The sequence below is a fragment of the Dermochelys coriacea genome, chromosome 4 (genome assembly GCF_009764565.3).
Source record: "Dermochelys coriacea isolate rDerCor1 chromosome 4, rDerCor1.pri.v4, whole genome shotgun sequence".
Taxonomy (NCBI): Eukaryota; Metazoa; Chordata; order Testudines; family Dermochelyidae; genus Dermochelys; species Dermochelys coriacea.
The window spans coordinates 57,862,367-57,889,535 of record NC_050071.1 but is presented as its reverse complement, the minus strand read 5'-3'; the positions used below and the strand labels follow the sequence as shown (position 1 = coordinate 57,889,535).

Here is a 27,169-nt window from a genome sequence, read left to right as displayed (position 1 = left end):
AACACAGAGCAAAAGAAAAAACAAGCAGAACTAATGGATAATAAAATAATCCCCCAGAAATAATGGAAAGCTTATACCTGATATGACAGGGTCAGGCCAGATGGCTACAAGAGAGTGATAGAAGGCAGATATATTAGCCCCAGGTTAAGCAGGTCCCTTTTCCCTGGGTAAGGGAACAGGGGCAGTTCCAGAACAATCAGGAACTTGCTGGAACCAATTAAGGCAGACAGGCTAATTAGGACACCTGGAACCAATTAAGAAGCTGCTGAAATCAATGAAGGCAGACTAATCAGGACACCTGGTTTAAAAAGGACCTCACTATAGTCAGTGAGGGGTGTGCAAGGAGCTGAGAGTGAAAGGGTGTGCTGCTGGAGGACTGACGAGTACAAATGCTATCTGGCATCAGGAGGAAGGTCCTGTGGTGAGAATACAGAAGGTGTTGGGAGGAGGTCATGGGGAAGTAGCCCAGGGAGTTGTAACTGTCACACAGGTGTTACACAAAACACTGTAGACAGCTGTGATCCACAGGGCCCTAGGCTGGAACCCAGAGCAGAGGGCAGGCCCAAGTTCCCCCCATCCCCCCAACTCCCTATTGGATACAGGAGGAGTTGACCTGGACTGTGGGTCCCACCAGAGGGGAAGGTCTCTAGTGGGACCCACTAGGTGGACCAGCAGAGACTGGGGGATTGTTCTCGTTCCTTTTCCCCATGCTGACCAGTGATGAGGTTAGCTGAGCGAACAGCAGGTTTGAGCCACTAGCAAAAGTGGCCAAACTGAGGGCTGCTGTGAATCTCTGAGCAAGCAAATCCGCCAATAAGCGCAGGACTCACCAAGGCAGAAGAGGAACTTTGTCACACTGAATATTAGATAAATACCTTCAAAAATCATAAGTATAATTTACAATAAATATTATTCTTAATGAATTACTCTAGCAGCTTCACAAATGAGACACCACCACCACCTAGTATACTCAGTGGTTGACATTTGAAAAATAAAAGGTCTTCTAGATTTTCTTCTTCTTCTTCTTCTTGGGCTTTCTTCTTATTGTCTAGATGGCCACAGATCTAATGATATAATGTGAATTTACATACACAAAAACTTCCCATACCTCTCAGTTTTCCAGAGAGTCCCATGTTTAAGACTAAGATCATCACCACACATGTACTACACATCACTTAGAAAATTGCCAGCAGGAAACAATTAAAATAATTTCTGACCCACCCAAAACTAGGAAGCCCTGGAAATCTTGAGGGACGGGAGAGGATGCAAAGTAGAGAGCAGTTCCTGCTTGAATTTCCCTTGGGATTCCGTGGGAACTCCAGCCCAAAGATATATAGATCTCTCATATCCAACTTTCTAATGCTTTGCCAAATGGCACCAGGCCTTTTTGCAGGAGAATCCAACTTTAGTTTCTAGTACTGCAGAACAAATCTTCTGCATTGTATGCAAGAAACAAGGAAAAGTTGAAGCAACATTCTTACAATTAAATCTATCCTATTGTTTTTGCTCATCTCAGAAGTTCAAGCTGTCAGGTTGTATATTGATTTACTGCACTGCTAACATTAAAACTAGTAAGAACAAAACTGTGCTGACTCAAAAAGAGTTGATACCTTATGCTTAAAAATAATTTAGGACAAACCCACAGCAACCCTTGTTTGGTTTTTAAAACAGATGTGCTGCTGTGAAGTGTCTGAAATGACAATAATATTGAAACTAGGATGCCGCTTTAGCAATAGTAATCACTCTGTGCTGGTAATTACTATCAGATAATTGATCAAGTTCAAATTCATCAACCTGAAAGAAGCAGAGATAATTGCTAATGAATAAGGAGAGGTGCAGAGGGGAATTAATTCTTCTGAACACCGTTTTTATTTTAATGAAATTTTCAATAAAACTCAAACACAGTTTGAAATCATGTGATTTCAGATCTGAAAGTTTAAATACTGCAGAGTATTTTAGAGTGTTAGCTTATTGCCAACTAGAACACAAATTCTGATTGGTTCAGCCAGCAGTAGTGGCCTTTGAACCAAGCACTATTAACAGCTTTGAGAGCTGCAAGGCTCCGCAGTGCATATTCTAATTCTTTTTATATTTACATGAGTTATGGGTGACTGACTCTCAGAATACCAGGGCTTGATTTGGACACATATGTTTGCTAGGCATGCCAATAAACAAATTTATTATAAGTAAAACAATTCCCCCTGTCTCAAACGTATGCCATAGCAAGCAGGGTGTGTCTACCAACAATGTACATCTTAGATGAGGGTGTTTTTTAATACATATTGCTAATGTGGGCTATTAATACATCTGAGGAAACAACATGTTTTACTTATGTTTTCTATCCAATTATGTACTACTGATGTGCTCACACACGCATACTGACAAATCAAGGTAATACCAGGTTGTTCCTATGGGAAGGTTCCCTATTTTCTCACCAGTGAAACAAAAATTCTTACTGAGGAAAAACTGAGATGACAGCTCACTACTGCCATCTGTCCCTACATCTCAGAATAAGTGCTGCCGCAGTTCCAATTACTAACAAAGTAGAAATCTGTTATTAACCCTTAGCACTGGCATTTTACAAAATGCCGCCCTAATGAGTGCTCAGAGGAAGTAGTGTCTCTCTCTCTCTCTCACTCTCACACACACAGTTTTTCCTTTTGAAAGAACAGCACTCAGATATTTCTATAATTTTTTCTCTCTCATTTTTATTATCCACTAAGGTGCTGAACTGTAAATCAAAATGGAATAATAAAAAACAACCAGATACAGTATATGGTTGAAAATCCCATCAGAATTGTACTTGTGTCAGAGAAAAATGGGGCTGCAGAGTTTTTAAAATATAATGCTGATTTAATAGCTCAAGTTTTCTAATCTAGTAAATTAGTAAATATCCTTATACATCAGCTCACAAGAATTCTAGTCTACAAGCTAATACTACTTTTAATTGAAGAACAGTTTTTTTTATTCAAAGTGAAATATTTCTTCTCAGCTTGATAAAATGAATAACACAACTGAGAAAGTCATTCAGCCATTGACAATTTAATGCTCAATATGTTTTCATTTTCTTTTTTTTCTTTGCATACCAGAGTTTTCTGCTACGACATGACAAGACTATTCTCAGTTTCCACCCACACTAGACTGTCCTTTCTTTCCTCCCACACCAACCTCACACCCATTAGGATTAAAAGAGATAAAACATGGCATACAGACACAGACTCTGAGGAGCATCTGTCTTCTATTTTCTTTTATTGAACATTACTTCCTTTAGCAACTTACTGTAAAATATTCACAGTAAAGGTTGTTATAAGGTTGAGTTTAGTACATCTTCTATTTCCTAGGTATAAAATCTGGAGGTTTGAAGCCTAATAGTTTTCCTCATATTATTATTATAAAGGTACATCAAGGAGACTTGCCTAAATTCTTTCACCACTTATGCTCATACAGCTAAACAGATATCATTAGAGATGTATGGGTGTAACAGTGCAGAAACTGATCTTCTATCCCTATGAGAGCAACAGTACATGTCATACACAAGGCAAGATTTAGTTTTATTTTGTTTTCAAATACATCTTAAGTATGTTCAGAGTCAATGAACAGATAAACAATAACCATGGCTTTGTATACTATTTCCAAGTCAAGTTCCCTTAGGCCACGGCTGGGTGGATTGCGGAATGCTAGATAGCAGACATATTGCCTACACCCACACCTGAATTCCCCACCCTACAAATAAAAGTGAATATTTATTTTTGAAAACTCTTAATAAAATTAAAATAATAAAGAAATCGTTTGTTTTCACTACTAACTATCATTGTGCATTTTATCTACTATATATAGCCTATAAAAGAAAAGGAGTACTTGTGACACCTTAGAGACTAACAAATTTATTTGAGCATAAGCTTTTGTGAGCTACAGCTCACTTCATTGTATGCATCACTAACAAATTTATTTGAGCATAAGCTTTCGTGAGCCAATGAAGTGAGCTGTAGCTCACGAAAGCTTATGCTCAAATAAATTTGTTAGTCTCTAAGGTGCCACAAGTACTCCTTTTCTTTTTGCGAATACAGACTAACACGGCTGCTACTCTGAAACCTGTTATATAGCGTATAGTAACTACATTAAAAGAACATTGGCAATGTTGCAAAGTCAAGCACTCCAAAGTTAGGAAATGCTACAATTCATTGAGCCCCCTTGTATGTATGCATTACAATATAACTTCAATTACATGATCACAATATTTTTTCTAGAGGACTCTGCCTCATTCAGTGCACACAGACTAGACCAGCTCTAGGGATGAATGAGGGTTGTGTAGTAAAAGACGACAGTTGCCTGCAGGACTCCTGCTTCATGTGTAGCTTTTGCTAACTTTTGAGTGCTTGACTTTGCAATCTTACTGTTACTTTAACATAGTTTTGAGTGTGCAGTTTCCTAGTTTAAAAATAACATGCATCACATGGCATCATATTGACAATCATATGGCTCATTAGCAGATGCACCACACGGATCCCTGCCACTTGAGCTAACAGTACACATGATAGCAAGAGTAGGTTGTCATCCTGTATATAGACTAGCATTAAAGAAGGATGGGACATTTTGCCAGTGTGTTACAGAGATATTTGATGAAAGCAGAGGAATGATTAGCCTTGGGAATCCTGGGTTCCATTCTGGTTCTGGAAGGGAGTGAATTCTTCTGGGCACAGACACGTCTGCTCATTTTCCCCAAGCTTGTCCCTTTTCGCACCTTCTCCATGCAACCTGTCCTTATTCCTGGTCTTCCCACCCCAAGATCCTCATCCTAGTCACACTTGCCTCACCTACCCAGCCCCAGTAGCCACTCCTCAGGCTTCTCATCCCAGTCCCAATTGCCTTGGCCAGCAAGTCCTAATCTCACCCCTTTGGACGCTACACCCCAGTCCCAGTCTTCCCCTCCCAGCTCCTCATCTGATTTCCCTTCACAGCCTCCCATCATCCCCAGCCCACATTCACATTCTTTATCCTACTGGTTCCTAGTCCAACTCTTACCATATATGCCCCCAGCTCCTTGTGTCAGTCTCTTTGCCCAGCCAATCCCAGTTCTCCCCCTTCACATTGCTCCACCTCAGATCCATCTCCACTTCCCACTGGGTTCTCAGTCCCAGTCTCCTCATCCCAATCTATTTCCACCAACAGGTACAGCTCTTGTCTGCTTTACATTTGAATCAGACATCCTCCTCCTCCACACTGCTTAGACCCAGCAGAGGATCACTGAAAGGACAGTCGAGACATCGTTTCCTGCTCTCACAGTTCAGGTGTCCGGATCTGAGCCCAGTACAGCCAACTATAGCCCAAAGCTGAAATTGCAGGGAAAGTCCAGCTGATCTTACAGCTGGAGCACGCTCATTGTAGATGGAATTGTTAGAGATTTTAGTAGCTGAAATCTTTACTCAGGAAGTACAAACTGTGATTTTTCTAAGGCTTATAACTTGGCCAAATTTGGCAGATCTTCACAGGGATGGCAAAAGGCACATTCCTAACACACACAGGACACTCCCTCTCCCCTGCCAAAATTTCAAATCCTTGCACCAATGCTTGCGAGTACTAGAGTTTTTCAAAGAAAAGGTCTTGAATTTTTTAACACAGGCAAAATAAGGTATTTTTTCTTAGCCTTGATCTTGGAAAGCGCTGAACCATTTTAACAGAAATGTTCAATAAATCAATCAATCCGTCGGCCTGAGACAATCAGGTTCTTAAAAGAAGAATTTTAATTGAAGAAAAAGTAAAAGAATCACCTCTGTAAAATCAGGATGGTAAATACCTTACAGGGTAATCAGATTCAAAACAGAGAGAATCCCTCTAGGCAAAACCTTAAGTTACAAAAAGACACAAAAACAGGAATATACATTCCATTCAACACAGCTATTTTACCAGCCATTTAAAAAAAGGAAATCCCTAACGCATTTCTAGCTAGATTACTTACTAACTTAAGGAGTTATGAAGAGCATTCCTGATCTGTTCCTGGCAAAAGCATCACACAGACAGACAGACCCTTTGCCCACCCTTCGCCCCCCACATTTCTTCCCCCCCCCCCCCAGCTTGGAAAGTATCTTGTCTCCTCATTGGTCATTTTGGTCAGGTGCCAGCAAAGTTATCTTAGCTTCTTAACCCTTTACAGGTGAAAGGGTTTTGCCTCCGGCCAGGAGGGATTTTATACAGAAAGGTGGTTACCCTTCCCTTTATATTTATGACACCTTTTAAAAAATTAAAAGCTTCATTAGCAGCATATTAAGCCCCTTATAGCCTGCAGAGTGAGGACTAGGAACTGCACGCCCCCTTGATGGTGTTTCAGTAACCACGAGCAAATAGCTGACCTCCTTTTTACAAACACTGGAACTGCATGAGGCCTGACACAAGAGTGAGGAAGAATATACCTACAGACCCTCCATCAGGGTTTCCTCAGGAGTACAGGACACATTTTCATATACCCAGAAGCAGATCCCCCTTAGACCCAACAAATCCTGCATCTTGGCAGGGGTTAGACGAGATGACCCTTGTAGTGCCTTCTAACCCTATGGTTCTATGATTCTACCTGAAGCACAGCCACAGCTAAAATGGAGGGGCTGGACAGATGCTGCTTTTGGCCTCCATCTTCTCCAAGCTCTACAATGGACCTGGTGAGATTTTATAACAGATAAACACACACACACCACTCCCACCTTCTCACAGGCCTCAGTCATCTTTGCCCTTCCCTCATGAGCAGTAGCACTTGGCCGCGTTGATCATTACCTCGTGTTTCAATGGCACTGATGCATTTCCTCAGAATTGTGAACCCTATCTTATCCAACTGTGCACCTAAAAGGAAAAACAGTTTCAAAAGGTTTTAAGCACAATTAATAATATATTTGTCTTTTTCTCACAGATGGCATGTCTACACAAACACTATATGTAGCAAGCTGGGGTATAAATTTACAGCGTTCCAGCATGCTTCACACCAACTCTCTGTGTGGATCCTGCTGCTATGCTCTAAACATTCCCTAATGTATTTTCATCTACTTCTGTTTCAAGCCATAGTACGTCAATGCAAACTAGGGAACTTTAGCACACATCAGCAGGATCCACAGGACAGTTAGTGTGTAGCACGTTGAAACGCCGCAGATTTACACCCCTGCTTGCTGTGCAGTAAGTGTTCATGTAGACATGTCCAAAGATACAAAGATTCAAGGCCAATCTAGTGCTGCTTTTTTGGTAGAAAGTAAGATTGCACCTAACCCTGCAGACAGGACTCACTCAGGCAAAATTGAGGAAGAATTCCAGGAATAGGTACCTTTGTTAAATTTTCTAGACAAATTTTTCGGTCTCTTATATTTGTACAGAACCAATCCTGCAAGCACTTGCTACGAGGTGTAGTGACTTCAGAGAATCTATTCACAGTACTAAGTCTTTGTGGGATTTGACCCTTAATTAGAAATGTATGTTGGCAGGAAAAGACTGTGGTTTAAGATTATTTACTGAAAAGCAAGACAGACTAATCCTAAAAAATTTTCAGCTCATTGGAACACGTCCTGCAGGATCTTGAGTATTGAATACTTGCTATATCCACTGCAGATTTTTAAAGGAAAACCCCAATTCTTAAAACACACCCATAAAACTAAAATGCGCATGGAGATTTTCTGATGGAAAACCCTCAACTAACAGCCAAAAAGACAATAACTGTATTTCTAGTCTTGTTTAAATAATTCCGTGTTATTCCCTTTTAAAATAAAGTGAAAACAATATGAAGAGAAGTCTCATGTGAACTTGTCATTTATTAAATAAATGATACGACTACAAACAATCAATTTTTAAGCTATATTTTTAAAATCATTTTTTAACAAACAATTTCTTGAAATGACCTCCCGAAGTTTGAAATATTAAAATATTTCAAACTTCAGGGGTCATTTCAAGAAACTGGTTTATCAAAAATAATTATTTATAACTTTTTAGCTTTAAATATTTTGACAAACCTAAAAAATGGATCCAATGTCTCTTTTTAAAAAAGTATTATGTAGAATGAATAAAATCTAAGAAAGTTCACCCAACTGGAAAAGAGAGTACTTGTACAGAACACATTGCAATGCTTCTCCCATAGGAAATCATTCTAGCAACCCCAACAAAATATGTCCTACACAAGCCAAAAGATATTCCCCACCACAGATTTAGGACATGTATGTGCATCTTTTCATGGCAGCTGATGAATGGGCTACCTAAAACATGATGTATTCAAAGGATAATACTCGAGAACCAACTATCTTTGTGGCACTGCCTAATCCCTTTTCTACTAAATCAAAACTCATGTTCCACAACCACATTTTACCTAACCATCTGGTCTTCACCTTCACTGTTGGCTTGATCCTACACCACGAAATCTTATGGAAGTTTTCCCATCGACTTGAGTGGGAGCAGAATAAACCCCAGGATTACAAAGAACACATGCCCCTGAATCCAAGGAGAATAGTTGCCTTCATTGTTGGGATGGTGCCAAATTATTATGAATTATTGTGATTGATATGAATGAATGTGGTGAACATGAGTTTGGTATGGCTTGATATGTTTGAATTTGCTAGAGGATTCTGGGAGCAAGGTTCTCTTAGCATCAGACAGTTGGTATGGAAATTTACTGAGAGTGATCAGAGGCTCTATCTGTGTGTGTGATTCAAAATGGAACTTTGGAACATATCACCCAATGGCCAGCTCACCAAGTAAAGAAAATGCAAAAACATGCGATCAGTGAGGTTGACACAGGCTGAACTGGGTCAAAATGACCCTTTAAGATGGCCCCACACGAAGAGCTCAAGTGAATGACTGAGGAGAGGATAAACGTCAGCTGATCTTTGGTCTCTATCCATTTTGCAGTCCCTTCTAAAATATTAATTAGAAAAACTAGTAATGAAGAGGGCTCTAAAAAATTAATCACAATTAATTGCAGTATTAATCGCATTGTTAAACAAGAGAATACCAATTGAAATTTATTAAATATTTTGGATGTTTTTCTATATACATCTTGTATTATGTGTTATAATTGATAAAGTGTATATTTTGATTACAAATATTTCAATGTAAAAATGATAAATAGAAGAAACAGTATTTTTCAATTCACCTCATACAAGTACTGTAATGCAATCTTTTTGTCCTGAAAGTGCAACTTACAAATGTAGATTTTTTTCGTTACATAACTGCACTCAAAAACAAAACCATGTAAAACTTCAGAGCCTACACGTCCACTCAGTCCTACTTCTTGTTCAGCCAATCGCTAAAACAAACAAGTTTGTTTACATTTACAGGAGATAACGCTGTCCTCCTCTTATTTACAATGTCACCAGAAAGTGAGAACAGGCATTTGCATGGCACTTTTGTATGCAAATGACATTTTCCATGCTGGTGATGCTAATTAAAAAAATAATGCATTAATTAAATTTGTGACTCAACTCCTTGGGGGAGAATGTACATCCCCTGCTCTGTTTTACCCGCATTCTGCCATATATTTCATGTTATGCCAGTCTCGGATGATGACCCAACACATGTTGTTCGTTTTAAGAACACTTTCACTGCAGATTTGACAAAACACAAAGAAGGTACCAATGTGAGATTTGTAAAGATAGCTATAGCACTCGACCCAAGATTTAAGAATCTGAAGTGCCTTTCAAAATCTGAGGGAGATGAGGCAGGGAGTATGCTTTCAGAAGTCTTAAAAGAGCAACACTCATGCAGATACTACAGAACCCGAACCATCAAAAATGAAAATCAACCTTCTGCTGGTGGCATCTGACTCAGATAATGAAAATGAACATGCGTTGATCTGTACTGCTTTGGATTGTTATTGAGCAGAACCCGTCATCAGCATGGACGCATGTTCCCTGAAATGGTGGTTGAAGCATGAAGGGACATATCAATCTTTAGCACATCTGGCATGTAGATATCTTGTGATGTGGGTTACAACAATGCCATGAGAATGCCTGTTCTCACTTTCAGGTGACATTGTAAACAAGAAGCAGGCAGCATTATCTCCTGCAAATGTAAACAAACTTGTTTGTCTGAACAAGAAGTAGGACTGAGTGGACTTGTGGGCTCTAAAATTTTATGTTGTTTTATTTTTGAATGCAGTTTTTTGGTACATAATTCTATATTTGTAAGTTCAATTTTCATGATAAAGAAATTGCACTACAATACTTGTATGAGGTGAATTGAAAAATACTATTTCTTTTGTCTTTTTACAGTGCAAACACTTGTAATCAAAAATAAATACAAAGTGAACACTGTACACTTCGTATTCTGTGTTGTAACTTAAATTAATATATTTGAAAATGTAGAAAACATCCCAAAGTATTTAAATAAATGGTATTCTATTATTGTTTAACAGTGTGATTAATCACAATTAATTTTTTATATCGCTTGACAGCCCTAGTAATGAAATATTTCTGGGACATGTGACTCCTCTGAGAACAAAAGGTATAAATGCTAAGCAGAGTTAGTTAGTTCACCAATTAACATCTGAAGAGGTCTGTAATGCTGTAAGACAGAGGGTCTCAGGGTAGCCAACAACCTGTTATGAGGGACCTTTGTAGGACTTTTGAACCAGAGGACCTTGAGGTAACCCAAGACCCTGCTTCAGGAGACATTTGACAGACCAAGTAACTGAGGAGAGGAGAGAAGAGAAGAGTCAAGTCTCCATCCAAGACTGGTAGCTACACCTGCTTTGTGTGCCAATCAAGATTCTGTGTAAGGCCAACATAGTTACTGAGGGTTTATGCTTGGGGAATTGAGGCTTATTAAGAAGACATATTATGTAATCTTTTACTGCTTGTGTAATCCTTTCTCCAATAAACTGCTGTGCATTGAGCAAATTGAATCCGAATTTTCACTGGTACTTGTAACAATCTGCCCAGCTGTGGGCCATTAAATATCCGTTTCAACATTCATCACTACCTCTTTCTCCATAGGAAAGGGTAAACAATTAAAAAAATATCTTTTATAATGCCAGGTTACGGTTCAGATTTTGAGGACACACAAGTTTTGATTCTCACTGCTACATTAACTCACTACTCTTGCAAATCTACAGTATTTTATACTACTACATAAGAATTTAGACTTTATGCTGTTTTTATATATGTGTGCAATGTGACTAAGTTATGATTTCCAATGCCATATCATTTAATTTTCTGATTTCCATACAAATATAATCTCAACCAGTAAAGTTTTGTAATGTTTAGAAGTAAGTTGTACCCTTAAGGCACTTATAGTATGAAATGAGTTGACAAGAACAATGGGATAGTTTTTCTCAAAGCAGGTGTGAACTTAGACCCCAATACTACACGCATCTATGCCTGTGCTTACTCCTGTGAGAGGAACCATTAACTTCTGTGGGATGATTTATATTAGTCAAGTTAAGGATGTGCATACGAGTTTTCAGAATCAGAACCAAAGGGATTAAAATTGAGTTCTTTTTAAAAGTGTACAATTTCTTGTAAAACATTTTTATCTATGCATTTCAGAATTAAAATGTTAAATATTTTATAGTTTAATAAAATAAATCAATATTTATTAAAATATTAACATATTTAATATAATAAATATAAGTTTTATAGCAGATCCAGGTACTTACTTCCCTCCTGTCTTGTGTTGGCTCTATTCAAATTGATGAACAGCTAATAGAAAAATACAAAAATTTAATGCTCTGCAGTAAACAAGTTCCTAAGAACAGAACCAAGATGGTTCCTGCTTAATGCCAAATAGGCACAACTGCAGCACTTGATTGCTAACAAATACTGGGCCTTCTTGATACAGTACATTAGCCTAGAGCGGCTTGAATAACAATTTCCAGCCCATGGGGAATTCATATATTTGACATTTGTGTTTGTTCCAAAGAGCATGAAGAGTCAAACTATCTAAACTTTTTTGGAACAACACATTTCATTTTAGGTTCGATCAACATTAAACTGCAACCACTTAAGTTGCCCCAGAGCCTTACAAGAGTTGTAGTTAAGGTGCCCCACACCCCCATTCTTCTCTATGGGCAGACTACCTGGCTGACTGCTGTGCATTCATGAAAGATGTAATCAGGCCAGAGAGCTCATCCTAGAGAGGACATTGGAGGCATGAGGCACTTGTATTACATCTCCCTAGTGGCAAAATGGCAGCTGAGGTAGATGCAAATTTTAATGTCAACCCAACCAGAAACAACATTTTTCAATTAGATTTTCCAGAACTATTGGCAACTCAACATTATATATATTTAACTGCTGAATTCTGTTGGGTAAATCAAGTCCTGGTGAATTATAACTGGAGCTATTCACAACTTTAAAAAGCTTTTGCTATTATGCTGACAAAAAAGGGGTAAAGAAAAGAATTTTTTATTTCACAGGAATTATCTGTTGTGACACAGAAATAATAATACCTACTATCAAGTCCCACTATTCTTGGCTTGCAAACCTAAACCCTAGATCTGAATACTCAAATATAACAACATGAATAATCCAGTGCTGTATCCTAACTGCAACTCCATCCCATGTCTAAGGTATTTTGATATGGACCAAAAACAGGACAACTGTTCAATCACGAAGAGATTAAAAAATAAAATCATTTTCAAGTAAGACCTATTATTTTCCAGTGTACAGTACACTTTTAAGCTTATAGAAATATTGTCACACGACTGCTCATGCAAGTCTATTTGAATAGCTTAGATTGTTATCAGGAAAAGTGATTAAGTCTACACTAGCCATTACCTAGAATAGTGATATCATCATTGTAATGGAATCTATAAAATCAGTTTTTGCTGTTACAAAAATGAAACAGCACAGCTTCACCACAATCTTTACAGACCTCTATCCTGTGCTAATGTTTTATTTCACTGATACTCTCTTTCAGTAAATCTATCATTTTGCAGAATTACGTAATCCTGGTATATAAGGCCTGCAGAAAACATGATCATCATTACAAATAATCCATATATTATATTCTTACAGCTTCTTTTTCATCCAAGGCTTCCATCCACAGTTTCCTGTCCTCCTCAGAAAATGCTTGCATGGTCACAGGAGTAACAGATCTACAGGAACACCAATAAAGGAAAATAACTATATTTGTCTTTTTATTAGCCAGTACATATAACATCAATTTTTCCTCTTTTTGAACAGCATTGCCATCACCATCACAAAATTCACTGTCCAAGAACAAACTTCTTTTTTGTGTATGCTATATTACAGAACATTGTTCACCCTTAAAATTGAGGTACTGAGAAATCAACTGTATCTCCAAAGTGAACAGCCATTCTGCAAATTAGGCAGCCAGAAAAAAAAAATAACAATCCACTATAAACTACTTATTTAAAGTAGAAGTTCATTAATTTCACCAACAACTGAGAATTACTGAATTTTGTGAATTACAAGATATACAAGATCAGGGCTATTGTACAAAAATATTACTTTGTTAATTTATTTGAAATGTAGAGTTCAGTTTTAATTATTTGTGCCAATACTCTAGAGTATTCTAGTAAATATTCTATAATACATTTTATAAAGAGTAATTAAGTCTTAATATAATACCTCATTACAAAATTCAGCGATTAAAATTTTCCTAACAAGTGAAGATAGTCTGAATTTTGGGATGTAGAGATTAGTAAATAGAGATTAGTGTAAATCTAACTTTTTTTTTAATAGAGTATGAGGGAACTTTTAAAAATAAATAATTGTGAAGCTTAGTAAAGAAACGAAGTGCCAGGGAAGTTAACAGCTGCAATGAAGCAGGAGTAGTGATGCTGGTAATTACTTTCCTGCCAATTAAAAAATGTGTATCACATTCACCGCGTTAGGATATAGATATTCAGGCCTGTCTGTAAAGGCCTATACTCTAAGAATTTAGGTGTATTCTTATCACTGAGCTAGTTCTAGAGGTATAAAGGAAAGAATCAAAATCACTGTCTGCTGGTGTAAGGGCCTTCTCTTACTGTGACAGTCTGAGGCCCTGTTCTTAGGCTAAGGCCTTTGGCTAAGCAGCAGAGGCAGCCATAAGCTGGGAAGCGAAAGGTCACATCCTCACATTCCAAACTGGTCACATTGAAATAAGGCAATCTGGGGCTGTTAGAAAGGTGATCTGATCTATCACCGCCAGAGAAAGGGAAGAGCCTAGAGGATGTAAAAGGAAGTTTAGTTTAATAGTTTTCTGTTTGGTAAGAACTCACTTATCAACAGACACAGCTGGGAAACCCTTATGTCTTTATAGATGTAATTGTGAAATCCTCACTTCTGTATTGCTTTGTCATTATAGTTCCCACTTTGCTATTGTTTATTTGCATGGTCTCTGTCTGGTTCTGTGATTGTTTCTGTCTGCTGTATAATTAATTTTGCCAGGTGTAAACTACTAATTAAGGTGGTGGGATATAATTGGTTAAAAAATCATGTTATAACATGATTAGGATTGGTTAGTTAAATTTCAGGAAAATTATTGGTTAAGGTACAGCTAAGCAGAACTCAAGTTTTACTATATAGGCTGCAGTCAATCAGGAAGTAAGGGGTGGGAATGGGAACAGGGAATGGGGGTGGGGAAATTGGAATCATGTTTTGCTAAGGGGGGGAATGGGAACAGGGAATGAGGGTGGGGAAATTGGAATCATGTGTTGCTACGGAGAGTGGGGGGCGAAGAATGGTAACAGGGACACAGGTAAGACTCTGTGGTATCAGAGCTGGGAAGGGAGACACTAAGGAAGGAAACTCGAATCATGCTTGCTGGAAGTTCACCCCAATAAACATTTAATTGTTTGCACCTTTGGACTTCGGGCATTGTTGCTCTCTGTTCATGCGAGAAGGACCAGGGAAGTAAGCGGGTAAAGGAATAAGCCCCCTAACACACCCTGCCACTGAATACCATATTTATAAATATAATATGCCTCAATCCTTTTTCTTTCTGCCTTCCAATTGAACTAAGTTTTGATTTTCCAAATTAATTTCAGCATAGCACTGTGCAGATAGGAATTACGGTCAGTGCATCCCTTTGGATTACACATCAGGTCAAAATACCCATACAATCCAGGGATTCAAGATACTGTAGTAAATGGAAGCTCCCTGCCTCAGATTTTTTTTTTTAATTGTCCTTCCTCTGAGCCAATGCTAAACTCAGGGGAGCCAATTATAATTATGGAAACGAACTGCAAATGGCATAAACATTTCTCTTTAGATCTATTAAAGTGAGGGTACGATCACTGTGCATACAAGAGGTATCCTACTCTCCTGAAAAACACTGCTTCCCCCTAGCAGATATAAAAATAAACCATAAAAAAAAGCCTTCAGCAGAACTTAATTAAATGTGTGCATCTTATACCCTTTGTGGCTAAATACAAGAAAATACAGATATGAATAGAAGAAGTAAGATGGAGGAGATGGGGGGAGAAACAGACTTTCCAGGGCTTAAACCGGACATTTAGTATTATTCAGTTTCAACCATACTAAATGTACAAAACGGAATAATTCTGCAAGGAAAGAAAAGCAGGGAAATGGCTGAACTAGCAAAAGGACCACATAATACTTCAACGTCTTCTCTTATCGCCATTTTATTAGTGAAAGTAAAAACCCAGTATATCGCTTTTACATAATGCAAATGCTCCTCCTCTTCACTAGAATTACAAAAGTGAAGTGAAAGCACTAAAACACACTCTCTCTCTCTTCCCCTCCCTCCCTTAGCAGCATATCAGGAGAATCATTCGTGTTCTGTATTGGTACAAAGCTAGTCTAGGAGAGATATTTATTCCTTCCCCTCCTCCACAAAGGCGGTCTATATTTAAGGTCTCATTTCTTAAAATTAGCCACTACTACCACCACAACTACTGGAATATTAGTGCAGTCAGGGAACATAGCCTACACTAGAACTTCCACCACTGCTACTTCTGGTGGAACAAAATCAACTGCTAACAATGCAGGGGAAAAAAAATTTCTTGGGCAGTCAAGGTCTATTGCATCATCAGGGCATAAGACTACAGTGATGAAAAACCTCTTATCAGGATGAAACAGGGTACAGTAGGCTAGAATAAATCTTTTTATGGAGAAGTGCAGGTATCACTGCAAAGTCAAAAAAGTATGTATCTTGCAGACATATAAACAGTATGAAATAAGGAAATTTGTACTATCTGTCCACTGATCCGAAAAATGTTAAATACTCAAACTACTCACATCTTCCACTGTTACTGTAATGACAAGTACATTAATGTTTAACTATTTCTCAAGAAATTAGAGTACTTCAAAGCATTAAACAGATTCCCATAGCACAAACCCATTCTTATGTTGTTCATATTTGAAAGTAGAAAAGCATCAAATGTGACACGAGATATTAAATCAGAAGAATTGTTATCTAGTGTTGTTAGCGTGAGGCAAGTTTTGGAACCCATAAAACCTACAGCTTGGATTCTGATAAGGATAAAGGACAATCATAGCTTTCTGATTAAAAGAAAATGAGAGTTAGTTTCTTGTTACGAGAGCTTTGAAAACAAAACAGAAGTCAATTGATTGCTAAACCTGAGACTCTTTCCTAAAAATCATTGGTCATTCCCTGTATCCAAACCATGGGGACAAACAGAACCCATGACCAATGGTTAGTCTTTTGACTACTTTGGTGGGAGAGATGTCTGAGAAATACACAGCAGTGCTGTCCAGACTGCTACTAATGAAGCTAGGGCAGTTGCTAAGCCCCTACACCAGCTGAGACAGTGCCTCTACTGAGTAGCCAGCACAGCCTCTATCCACAAGGGGTACACAAGAACAGCCATACTGATAAGACCAAAGGTCCATCTAACCCAGTATCCTGTCTTCTGACACTAGCCAATTCCAGGTGTCCCAGAGGGAATGAATCAAGGTAATCAAGTGATCCATCTCCTGTCACCCATTCCCATATGCTGGCAAACAGAGGTTAGAGACACCATCTGGGTCCATCCTGGCTAATAGCCATTGATGGACCTATCCTCCATGAACTTATCTAGTTCTTTTTTTAACCTGTTATAGACGTGGCCTTCACAACATCCATTGGCAAGGAGTTCCACAGGTTGACTATGCACTGTGTAAAAAAATACTTCCTTTTATTTATTTTAAACCTGCTGCCTATTAATTTCATTTGGTGACTCCTAGTTCCTGTGTTATGAGGAGGAGTAAATAACACTTCCTTATTTACTTACTCCACACCAGTCATGATTTTATAGACCTCTACCATAGCCCCCCTCAGTCATCTCTTTTTCAAGCTGAAAAGTCCCAGTCTTATTCATCTTTCCTCATATGGCAGCCATTCCATACCCCTAATCATTTTTGTTGTCCTTTTCTGAACCTTTTCCAATTCCAATGTATCTTTTTGAGATGGGGTGACCACATCTCAAACAGCATTCAAAAAGTAGAAGTACCATGGATTTATATAGAAGCAAAATGATATTTTCTGTCTTCTTATTTATCCCTTTCTTAATGACTCCCAACAGTCTCTTTGCTTTTTTCACTGCTGCTGCACATTGAGTGGATGTTTTCAGAGAACTATCCACAATGACCATTTATTACTACCCTTTGTTTCCTATCTTTTAACCAGTTACATCTCAATACCACAAGAGGCAGCCTTGTGTACTGGTTACAGTGAACAGGAATTGGTTCAATTTTACAGGGGGAAGATGGGCATGAAAAATTGTTTTGCAGGTCAGCCAAACATGCTCCATTCCGGCTCAGCGGCAATGAGCACACAAGACTGAAGAATTTGAAGAATTAAGTTTTCATACCATATGTCAGGTTAGAATGGCATTAATTGGCAAGCTCAGGGAGTAAGTTGGATGGGCTAGAAGGCAAGAGCTGCAAAAGGGCAAAGTCAGAAAAATGTTAGAGAAATATCACAGAAAGTGACAGATTACTCTGTGCATAAGGTCACAAAGAATGCATCAGTGTCACATCATCAGAAGACTTGCCAGAGTGACAGAGAATGGCAAAGAGCAAAGTAACTTTTTAAAAAATAATCCAGCTCTGATTTTAAAACATTTTTCTAGAATCTATGGATTTCTCCACACTCATGGAAGTGTAACAGAGAGTTAGGAATAAAAACTGTAGCTTCCCTGAGACTTGGTAGGGTATTATAAACATGTTCCACCCTGGCATAGGGCTTAATAAAGATGACAATTTGCATGTGTCAGAGACAGACAAATGCAGATTCCATATTAACCACTAAATCACGTTTAGAGAGCCCTGCAAATCATATCCACTTTATATCCGCAGACCATGTTTGCAGATCGGATGCAGATACAAATTTTGTATCTGTGCAGGGCTCTATTCATGCTGATTAATAGGGTGTTACAGACACAAGGCACAATGGGAAGTCTCTACCCCAGGATACACAATGATGCATCAGTTAAGGGAGTTTGGGTTATATTTGATCACCTCATCTATAAAGCTGACCTCCAATATGCAGTTTAAATTTAATATTTTGGAGCCTGAAACCCATAACTGGGAATTGATGAGACTCTCCTACATTCCAAGTAGCATTTCATACTAGACCTACTCCAGTCCAGTGCAGAGAGAGAACTGATTAATCAATGGAATACATCTTGATCAAAGAAGTATTTTTAATCACAATGCCCTTCTAAACTGGATTCTCCCACCCTGACACTGAATGAAGACCAGTTGAGGTGGAAAACATAAAATTTGACATATTTTAAAATATTAGATTTATCTGATAGGCAAAATGAGTACACAGTTTCCTGAGTTTGAGATAACCCAGTAGAACGCAAATGGAGTCACACAGGAGAGATGGTTGCAGCATTGTATGGGATGTATCATGCCCTGTAATGAAAAATTAGTACAGTAGAACCTCAGAGTTATGAATACATCGGGAATGGAGGTTGTTTATAACTCTGACCAAAAAGTTATGGTTCTTCTTTCAAAAGTTTAAGACTTAACATTGACTTAATACAGTTTTAAAACTTCATTATGCAGAAGAAAAATGTTGCTTTTATCCATCTTAATTTAAATGAAACAAGCACAGAGTTTTCTTACTTTGTCAAATCTTTTTAATTTTTCCCTTTTTTAATAGTTTATGTTTACCACAATACTGTACTATATTTGCTTTTTTCTTTTCTTTTTTTGGGGGGCCTGGCGGGCAGGGGAGTCCTCTGCTGCCGCCTGATTTTGTACTTCTGGTTTCAAAGGAGGTGTGTGGTTGACCAGTCAGTTCGTAACTCTGATGTTTGTAACTCTGAGGAGCTACTGTATGTTACTTTTATATTGCCTTTGCATCCCATAATAAGACTAAATTGCCTGGTTCTAACTTAGCCAAAATGTAGTTTGGTAATATGCCTTTCATTTCAGTGACCAGCATACAACAAATTACAAGAAACTGTAATTCTCCATGGGCTTCTTCCCTCTAACGTTGAAGTAACAGAGAACCCAATATTTGGGCTTTTGGTGATGAGACATTTTTGGAAAACAAGGTCTGTGACATGGAGTGGCCATGAATGTATGGATAATCCATAATGACCCTTGTCTTCCATCACAGCTATATGTGCTTCAAATAAAGTTACAGCCACCACTTTATCATTATTATTGTACATATTCCTAGTGTGCACAAAGAACCATAATGCATGAGCCAAGAAAGAATGTGTTTCTTTTATGCTTTTTCTTCAAAGTGAAAACCTCAGGCAATGCCTGCATTTGAAGGTAGATTCTTATTGCCTCACAACTTTGGATAATTCAAGCTAAACAATAAGCCAAGACTGCCTTGCTTGGATATTCCTCTAATGATGATTTCCTTGCAGGAAGTCGTTTTATTACTATGCATCTGAGATCCTCGCAAGGAGAGGCAGTATATAAAATCCAAGTTATTATTAACATTTACCCTGATGCTTTCTTTAGTGTATTTTACCAGCTTACCTGTCTGCAGCTTCTATGTCAAAACAGAAACGCCTGTCTATAGTATCCATATTTCTTTTGGTACAGCATGTAAGGAGGAAAACGTCCCCATCACCCTATAAACAAGAGATTTTTTTATATGCTTGATGTAATAACAAAACTGAAATCCAAAGCTTCTGTAAGCCAAGTGATGAAACCTGAATATGATAAACCTATATTAAAGTAAAAGCAAAAGCTGGATTGAAACCGACATATGCAATGGAATTCAGTTATGGCTGCCATTCAGGTCTTTAAAATCTAAACATGTTACTGCAGAAGCCTCAAAAACCAAGGCTATTTTATACATCTTATACATCTGCAGCAATACAGTGCGTCTTTTATTTGAAATTTGGTAGTTTAAATGAATAAAAACATTGTAAAAAAAAAATCAGAATGTTGCACCCATTGCAACATCAATGCAGACATATTGTAAAAGCAACTTTCACTGCAACATTTTTTCCCAGACATGGCAATATTCCAAATTCCACTTTAAATGGCTACAATTAAAGTAGTTAGGACAAAAAAGGGACCTACAGTACCATGAAATTTGCATTTTATAGCAGGTGTTATCTTCAAAACTCCCTGTGTGTTCAGAGCACATTTGCAAACTCATCCTTACAGCATCCAAAAATCAAATACATGAAATAAACTGTGACTGATTTTCAATAAGCTACTGCATGAGGCACTCTCCTGTATCAGAACATGCAGCCATTAGTTTTGTGTGGTGGACAGTACGTTATGCATTTTAATTAATTTTAACATTTCTAGGTGCATGAAGCTTTGGTTTGAAAGAATAAATTACACTGTGGGGTTGAAGAAGGGGAGATCTTCAAAAAAGGACAAATGCCAGACAGAACAACAGGTCACATTTTTTGGCTTAGCTGCCTTGCTGGTGTCTCTTTAGAAACTTTTTAGTGCATGATTACATATTTCATTAGGTTAACTAAAATAGCCTATTACAGTCGCTATAAGTTAGAGTGTAAATTTACAAAAGTGTCTACATGACTTAGGAGCTTAAGTGCTATAGACTTCCAATAGCACTTATGCTCTGAAGTCAGTTAGGCACTTATGAAAAAAAATTTCCCAATACATTTAAAGAAATATGTTTTACTAAGAATGATGAAAAGATCCTCCTGTCTACCAAGCATACATGGAAATAATCTTCAATGGAGGTCCAACCCGTGAGGACTATTAAAACTAAACAGATCAGGAAGCTGCATCTGCAGAAAGATTGACTGGGAGATCTAAAACGCTTTTTTCATCTTCAAATTTATTATTTCTGTAACAAAAACATATTTCACTCATACTAATGCCATCACTGAATGCCAGGCCCTGAAAAATGCTGAGTGCCCTCAATTCCCAATCGATTCAATGAGAATTAAGGTCATTCAGCAAAGGACTGACTCCTGAATGTTCTAGATGCATCAAGGAAAGCTTAAATTATTTTTCTGATTGTCCGTGCAAATTGCATTCCATTTTAAGAATTATTTAAAAGCCTCCAAACCTAACCCCTCCTTCCCCCGCCGCCAGCTCTCCTGTCTACGTGCCTTGGAAGAAAAATTTGGATGGAGAGTATAAGTGAGAAACCTAAAGCAACTGTACTTTCTCAGTTCACACTTGGTTACAATCAGACTAAAAACTTTAAATCCCCTTAGTGAAAACTACACATGAAAGGCACATTAGGTGTATTTTAGCTCTCATATGTTTTCTACTTTTCCAACACTAAGCAACTAAAACTTCTACAGAATCCTTATCTATTAAACCATTGCATTATTTTAGCTTAATGTCCTTAGAGGGCAAATTGTGAACTGCATAGAAAATATATTTGACATATCTTACCTAACATATCCTCTCATTTAGATACAGGGCATGAAGAAGTATAATGAAATGTACTTACAATTTTCCCTCCTGACCTGTGTTCAAATGGGATCATGGTGAACTTCTTTGTCTCCTTCCTATACATGCAGTAATGTTTTACCCAACTGGAGCCAAATGGGGCAGGCCCTTAAAGAAAAATCAAAGCATTAACTATGTCTTATTATTTAAGATGTTTTGCTGCTCTTCCCATTTTACAAAAATCTACTTAACCTATCATTACATTCCTAAATGTATCAAGTTACAAAGTCAAGCAATATTGCTGTCAAATCATAATAAATGTTAGCCTGTGTTTAGTGATCTGTACACTATTGCATTATGTATTCTATTCTTACTGATATTTACAATCTAATGGAAAACATTTCTTACTAGATGCATCTCCATCTTACCTCCTTCACTGCTAGACAAAAGCATTTTTGCCCATACAATTGCTTTCAATGAAATCAAGGAATTGCAGGGCACATTAGGTGTGTTCAGAAGCAATTAAGCAGTAAACTCATCATATAATCCTAGTTCTAAAACAAAATGCTCTCTGATACATCATTATATACAGGTAAATTCTGCTTATCCAACTTCCTGGAAGTGAGGGTATCCAGAACTTTGGATAATCTGTTTTGAATAAGTGAATTTGAGTTCCAATATGAATTTCAGATTAAGAGATAAAAAAAACAAAAACAAATTTTGAGTAACTTGAATTTGAACACACCTAGGCACATTTGGTTCCACAGATATTTTTCATTCTATCCAATGCAAGAAAGGCCAGCAAGTCAAACACATACCACAGAATACTACAACATGGCTCATGCTCACCTTCATCTTTTACAAGAGAAACTGAGCTCTGGTCTACACTATGAGTTTAGGTCAAATTTAGCAGTGTTAGATCGATTTAACCCTGCACCCGTCCACACGACGAAGCCATTTTTGTCGACTTAAAGGGCTCTTAAAATCGATTTCTGTACTCCTCCCCAACAGGGGATTAGCGCTGAAATCGACATCGCCGGGTCGAACTTGGGGTAGTGTGAATGCAATTCGAAGGTATTGCCCTCTGGGAGTTATCCCAGAGTGCTCCATTGTGACCGCTCTGGACAGCACTTTCAACTCAGATGCTCCAGCCAGGTACACAGGAAAAGCACCGGGAACTTTTGAATTTCATTTCCTGTTTGGCCAGCGTGGCGAGCTCATCAGCAGAGGTGACCATGCAGAGCTCATCCGCACAGGTGACCATGCGGTCCCAGAATTGCAAAAGACCTCCAGCATGGACCAAACAGGAGGTACCAGATCTGATTGCCGTATGGGGAGACAAATCCGTGCTATCAGAACTCCATTCCAAAAGACGAAATGCAAATTTTTATTTGAAAAAATCTCCAAGGGCATGATGGACAGAGGTTATAACAGGGACCCGCAGCAGTGCCGCATGAAAATTAAGGAACTCAGGCAAGCCTACCAAAAAACCAAAGAGGCAAACGGCCACTCCAGGTTTGAGCCCCAGACATGCTGCTTCTATGATGAGCTGCATGCAGGCAGTTCACGCTGAGCTGTTCGCGTTTGGCTGGCAGTGATCTTCCGATCTTCCGATACTAGTCACGCGGTGGGAGGAGGGGCGAAGTAATCATCCCAGAGAATTGGGGTGGGGGAGAGAGAGTTAGTTGGGTTTGTGCTGCACATTAACCCAAAAACTGCAGCCCCTCCTTTTAAATAGCCAACGGGTGCTTGGTATGGGAAAGGAGGGCGCTGCTGTTTGAAACAATTCTTATGAAGACGACGAAAGACTGTGTCTTACCATGGCTGCCTGCAAGCCGAATTCTTTTGCCTGGCCCTGCGTGTGTGATCTCTCACACCAAACCAGCAGGCTCTCAATATAAGAGGCAAAATGTGACCTTGTACCGAAAGCACATGTGCTATGTAATGTTAACAGCTTGGTTCACCGTGAAAGAGTCTATCCATTGTTCTCTAAAATGTGTCTTTTTAAACACTACTCTTCCATTTTTTTCCTCCCGCAGCTGCAAATGTTTCAGTGCTCCCCCATCATCTCCGTCCCAGAGGCTAGTGCAGATAAGAAGGCAAAAAGACCCACACTCGAGATGAAATGTTCTCTGAGCTCATGCAGTCCGTCTGCACTGAAAGATCTCAGCAGAATGTGTGGAGGCAAACAATGACAGAGTCCATCCAGGAAAGCAGAAAATGAACACGAAGATAGGCGGGACGAGCAAGATGAGAGGTTGCGGGAGCAAGAGGAGAGGTGGCAGCAGTGTGATGATAGGAGGCAGGATGCAATGCTTAGGCCACTGGGAGATCAAACTGATATGCTCCTGCGTCTGGTGGAGCTGCAGGAAAGGCAACATGAGCACAGACTGCTGCTGCAGCCACTGTGTAACCACCCGCCCTCCTCCCCAAGTTCCATAGCCTCCTCACCCAGATGCCCAAGAACACGGGGGGCGAGGGGGGGACCGCTCCAGGCACCCAACCACTCCACCCCAGAGGACTGTCCCAGCAACAGAAGGCTGTCATTCAATAAGTTCTGAAGTGCAGTGTGGCCTTGTCCTTGCCTCCTCCCCTCATCCACCACCCCACACCGTGCTTCCCTCTTCCCCCATCCCTCCCGGGTTACCTTGGCAGTTATCCCCTTATTTGTGTGATGAATTACTTTATTGCCTCTGCAAGCAGTGATAGAAGCGGGGAAGGCGATTGGCTTACAGGGAAGTAGAGTGAACCAAGTGGGAGGGTTTTCATCAAGGAGAAACAAACAGAAGTGTCACACTGTAGCCTGGCCCGTCATGAAAGTGGTTTTCAAAGCTTCTCTGATGCGCAGCATGCCCTGCTCTGCTCTTCTAATCGCCCTGGTGTCTGGCTGCGCATAATTAGCGGCCAGGCAATTTGCCTCAACCTCCCACCCCACCATAAACATCTCCCCCTTACTCTCACAGATATTGTGGAGCATACAGCAAGCAGCAATAACAATGGGAATACTGGTTTCGCTGAGGTCTAACTGAGTCAGTAAACTGCGCCTGCTTTTAAACATTCAAATGCACATTCTACCACCATTCTGCACTTGCTCAGCCTGTAGTTGAACTGCTCCTGACTACTGCTCCCCTTGTCAGCAAGTTAAGGAAGTATGGGCTGGATGAATGCACTATAAGGTGGGTAGAAAGCTGGCTAGATTGTCGGGCTCAACGGGTAGTGATCAATGGCTCCATGTCTAGTTGGCAGCCGGTGTCAAGTGGAGTGCCCCAGGGGTCGGTCCTGGGGCCCGTTTTGTTCAATATCTTCATAAATGATCTGGAGGATGGTGTGGATTGCACTCTCAGCAAATTTGCGGATGATACTAAACTGGGAGGAGTGGTAGATACGCTGGAGGGGAGGGATAGGATACAGAAGGACCTAGACAAATTGGAGGATTGGGCCAAAAGAAATCTAATGAGGTTCAATAAGGATAAATGCAGGGTCCTGCACTTAGGATGGAAGAATCCAATGCACCGCTACAGACTAGGGACCGAATGGCTCGGCAGCAGTTCTGCGGAAAAGGACCTAGGGGTGACAGTGGACGAGAAGCTGGATATGAGTCAGCAGTGTGCCCTTGTTGCCAAGAAGGCCAATGGCATTTTGGGTTGTATAAGTAGGGGCATAGCGAGCAGATCGAGGGACGTGATCGTTCCCCTCTATTCGACACTGGTGAGGCCTCATCTGGAGTACTGTGTCCAGTTTTGGGCCCCACACTACAGGAAGGATGTGGATAAATTGGAAAGAGTACAACGAAGGGCAACGAAAATGATTAGGGGTCTAGAGCACATGACTTATGAGGAGAGGCTGAGGGAGCTGGGATTGTTTAGTCTGCAGAAGAGAAGAATGAGGGGGGATTTGATAGCTGCTTTCAACTACCTGAAAGGGGGTTTCAAAGAGGATGGCTCTAGACTGTTCTCAATGGTAGCAGATGACAGAACGAGGAGTAATGGTCTCAAGTTGCAATGGGGGAGGTTTAGATTGGATATTAGGAAAAACTTTTTCACTAAGAGGGTGGTGAAACACTGGAATGCGTTACCTAGGGAGGTGGTAGAATCTCCTTCCTTAGAGGTTTTTAAGGTCAGGCTTGACAAAGCCCTAGCTGGGATGATTTAACTGGGACTTGGTCCTGCTTTGAGCAGGGGGTTGGACTAGATGACCTTCTGGGGTCCCTTCCAACCCTGATATTCTATGATTCTATGATTCTACTGTCCAGGGTGCCTGTGTATGACTTCCTGAGCCATGGCAATAAGGGGTAAGCTGGGTCCCCCAGGATAACTATAGGCATTTCAACATCCCCAACAGTTATTTTCTGGTCTGGGAAGTAAGTCCCTTCCTGCAGCTTTTCAAACAGACCAGAGTTCCTGAAGATGAGAGCATCATGTACCTTTCCCGGCCATCCCACGTTGATGTTGGTGAAACGTCCCTTGTGATCCACCAGTGCTTGCTGCACCATTGAAAAGTACCCCTTGCGGTTTACATACTGGCTGCCAAGGTGGTCCAGTCCCAAGATAGGGATATGCATTTCGTCTATCGCCCCACCACAGTTAGGGAATCCCATTGCAGCAAAGCCATCCACTATGACCTGCACGTTTCCCAGTCACTACCCTTGATAGCAGCAGCTCAGTGACTGCGTTGGCTACTTGGATCACAGCAACCCCCACAGTAGATTTGCACACTCCAAATTGATTACTGACTGACAGGTAGCTGTCTGGCGTTGCAAGCTTCCAGAGGGCTATCACCACTCGAATGTGAACTGTGAGGGCTGCTCTGATCTTGGTATTCTTGTGCCTCAGGGCAGGGGAAAGCAAGTTACAAAGTTCCATGAAAGTGCCCTTACGCATGCGAAAGTTTCGCAGCCACTGGGAATAATCCCAGACCTGCAACACTATGCAGTCCCACCAGTCTGTGCTTGTTTCCCGGGCCCAGATTCGGCGTTCCACGGCATTAGCCTGCCCCGTTGCTACTAGGATATCCAAACTGCTGGGGCCCGTACTTTGAGAGAAGTCTGTGTTCATGTCCTCATCACTCTTGTCACTACGCTGCCGTCACCTTCTCACCTGCTTTTGCAGGTTCTGGTTCTGCACATATTGCAGGATAATGCATGAGGTATTTACAATGCTCATAACTGCAGCAGTAATCTGAGCAGGCTCCATGCTTGCCGTGGTATGGTGTCTGCAGGAGAGCAGATTTGCAGCGGAAGTGGTGGCTGACGATGGATGCCACGAGAATAGATATTTATAAAGAATGATGAGAGGACCTGCAAGGTGGATTCATGAGAGCAGGAGAGCAGAGTTTCAGCGGAAGTGGTGGAGGACGACTGTTAGCACCATGCACGTTTCCCGAGGAAGAACACACGTACCCGGGAGCCCATGGCAGACAACATGGAGAAATTCACTATT

The 27,169-nt window shown here is 39.9% G+C and overlaps 1 protein-coding gene across 6 annotated transcripts in view; it reads right to left on the bottom strand.

Moving 5' to 3' along the window:
- ARHGAP10 (Rho GTPase activating protein 10) overlaps positions 1-27,169 on the bottom strand; it is a 250,366-nt gene that overhangs the window by 102,496 nt on the left and 120,701 nt on the right. For all 6 annotated transcript variants that reach the window (XR_005292731.2, XR_006280737.1, XR_006280736.1 and 3 more), the window contains 5 exons: positions 21,793-21,899; positions 19,878-19,972; positions 12,973-13,054; positions 11,615-11,657; positions 6,763-6,828 (listed from right to left, as the gene is read on the bottom strand). Coding sequence is in view for 3 of the 6 variants with exons in the window: in XM_038400392.2 (XP_038256320.1) it covers positions 6,763-6,828; positions 11,615-11,657; positions 12,973-13,054; positions 19,878-19,972; positions 21,793-21,899 (393 nt within the window). In the remaining 3 variants the exon portion in view is untranslated. The remainder of the gene's footprint in view (positions 1-6,762; positions 6,829-11,614; positions 11,658-12,972; positions 13,055-19,877; positions 19,973-21,792; positions 21,900-27,169) is intronic.